The 2313-nt window shown below is 46.3% G+C and overlaps 1 protein-coding gene across 2 annotated transcripts; it reads right to left on the bottom strand.

Annotated features, from left to right (window-relative positions):
• Nucleotides 1–297: 297 nt before the first annotated feature.
• LOC123501404 (E-selectin-like) lies at nucleotides 298–1980 on the bottom strand. Of its 2 annotated transcripts, XM_045250224.1 has the most exons (6): nucleotides 1848–1980; nucleotides 1563–1722; nucleotides 1453–1529; nucleotides 1170–1359; nucleotides 655–760; nucleotides 298–558 (listed from the first exon to the last, which is right to left on the bottom strand). In XM_045250224.1, the coding sequence occupies exons 2-6, from the start codon at nucleotides 1720–1722 to the stop codon at nucleotides 405–407; spliced, it is 687 nt and encodes a 228-aa protein (XP_045106159.1). In that variant the 5' UTR covers nucleotides 1848–1980; the 3' UTR covers nucleotides 298–404. The 2 variants fall into 2 exon arrangements, with proteins under 2 accessions (XP_045106159.1, XP_045106158.1); XM_045250223.1 differs by having other exon boundaries at nucleotides 1453–1722.
• Between the last annotated feature and the right edge of the window lie 333 nt (nucleotides 1981–2313).

The following is a 2313-nucleotide window of genomic DNA, read 5'->3' as shown; positions in this document are numbered from 1 at the left end:
TTTTTTTTTACCTTTTGTTGCCCTTGACTGGACTCCCTTCTTGCATTAAAGAAGTACACATGCCATAATCATGCATACGAACATCGAATTAAAACAACTATATCTACACGTCACTGTCTTGAACACCTTAGAAAGTGATTACGCTAACTAAATCTCCATCTTTTCGATGGTCAGCCAAAACCTCAAACTGGGTCAAGTCGGCCAAAAACTTATAAACCACGTTATCTGACCTAAAACAGCCATAGAGTCCACACAGTGCATACACCGTTTTAGGTCCTCGTAGTAAAAACAATTGACATTGCACAAGGATTTTTATAAACTTGTAGTACAATATTACAGTTTCCAACTATACAGGTGTTTCATGGGAGGTGAAGAGATTAGATTGTTGAAAAATCACCGTCATACTAACGAGCGTAAATACTAGGCCGCTCGCAGATGACGTACTTCTCTAAGGAACAGTCTATATCGTGCCAGATGATACCATCTCCATAAAAGTTATTAAGTATGGCGAGGCAGTCCTCGTTCATGTCAGCGTTGTCAGGCTGTCTGCGACCAAATCTAAAGGAGAAACCAAAACAAGGCACATAAGGTAGCGTAGCAAGCACGTTATACAACACTACTGCAAGTGTACATGCCTACCATAGCCAAACTTACCTTCCGGTGAAAGACCAACGGCTGTACTGCGAGGCCACACAACTCTGCCACTTCCACGAGTAGGGCCCCACCTTGTAGCCACTCGTCCAGATGTAAGGCACTTCGTCTGCAGGAATAACAATAATTGAGCTGATGTAGAGTACAATGACGTTTCCATATACATCCTACCCATCTGGTCTTGTTTAGAGACTTTTTTTGCTCTAGTTAAACTCCCATGCATGCAAGATGCAAATGAAAATATATCTATCGTTGAAAGAAACTCCTCTCTACTGCCTCTTATTTTTATTAAAAGATCACGCTAATCTCTTATTGAAAACTTACTGAAAACTTGCATTAATCCATAAAAAAAATAAACTCTGCAAAGCCTGATATGAAGTAGTAAAACTCACAATAGTGGGTGATGGAGGTAATGCAAAGACCGAAATAAAAACTCTGCAAACCCCGATATGAAGTAGTAAATCTCGCAACAGCGGGTGATGGAGATAATGCAAAGACCAAATGATGTAATAACTCACAATGGCGGATGATGGAGGTAATGAAGGAATCCTCAACTCGAGTTTCGAGGCTCACTGCGTGGAATCCCAATGGGTGACCGTCTGTGTTGATGCTGCGGCAGTAGCTCTCAGCCTGTTGGTAACTAAAGGTCCGGCCAGGTTGGCTACACCACGATAAATGGTACTCACGTCCGTTTAGCGTCTCGTGGACCTGTATAGTGGATAAACGTAAGTGACCGTTCTACATACTGGGAGTACGTTACCCAGAACCCATACAGTAAGTAAAGCATTGAAATCGGCTCACCACAGATCCCAGAGGATAGCTGCATCGAAGCGGGCCTTCTCGCACAGGCGACACGGCAGGAGCTGGCAGCGGTAGGAGGGGCGAAAAGGCAGGAGCTGGCGATGGCAGGACGGGCGACACAACAGAAGGGACACTCCCCACAAAAGGAACGTTTGAGGACACAGCGCCGCCTACCACCACGCCTTCAGCTAGAGGCGTCCCGTCATAGCTGAAGTGCATCCCAGTCGCTGATACCACCGCCATGATCACCACTAGCAGCGAACCCAACATCTGAAAGAAAAATGCCATTATCACCACACCTAACCTAGTTCATTACTTCTACCCCAACACTAACACGTTTCCACTACCACACCCATTCCTACAAAGCCGCAAGAGACGTCTTGTCAAACCCTCACCTTCTCGGCGTGCTTGGTCGACGGTTAGCGATGGTGTGCCGCAGTCTGCTCTCCGCCGCTCCTCATTGACTGTGCCGAGCTATGATTGGCGGAAACGTGGACCAACCACGCCGATGGTGATCACACACCATACGTCATTTGGAGGCAAGGATCGTTCAGGTCAAGACCACTGACCTGCCACGCTCTCTGACCTGTTCCATCGCTGAGCGTAGTATTTTGCATGTTGTGATTGTGAATGTGGCAGCCTCACTCAAACTGAATGAGGCTATTTTTGCCGAATACATTTCCCTACTGTATATTGGCAACAAGCCAACAACATTACTCAGAAAACGATCCTTTTTTATCAACTCAGGGTTCACTCCCTCTCCTCCCCTCCCTCCCATTATCCACCCCTCCTTTCTCTCTCTCTCTCTCTCTCTCTCTCTCTCTCTCTCTCTCTCTCTCTCTCTGGGGGCTAGGTGGCGTA

This window comes from Portunus trituberculatus, chromosome 9 (genome assembly GCF_017591435.1).
Source record: "Portunus trituberculatus isolate SZX2019 chromosome 9, ASM1759143v1, whole genome shotgun sequence".
Classification (NCBI taxonomy): domain Eukaryota; kingdom Metazoa; phylum Arthropoda; class Malacostraca; order Decapoda; family Portunidae; genus Portunus; species Portunus trituberculatus.
Note: the sequence above shows the minus strand (reverse complement) of the source record. Positions and strands in the feature narration are given on the sequence as shown.

Excerpts from the sequence above, each read along its gene's own strand:
- LOC123501404 (XM_045250223.1), bottom strand. The coding sequence starts at position 1,722 with ATGTTGGGTTCGCTGCTAGTGGTGATCATGGCGGTGGTATCAGCGACT. Across the intron at positions 761-1,169 it reads TACCTCCATCATCCGCCATT|ACGAAGTGCCTTACATCTGG; the intron begins GTGAGTTATTAC and ends TTATTCCTGCAG. Across the intron at positions 559-654 it reads CGTTGGTCTTTCACCGGAAG|ATTTGGTCGCAGACAGCCTG; the intron begins GTAAGTTTGGCT and ends TTTCTCCTTTAG.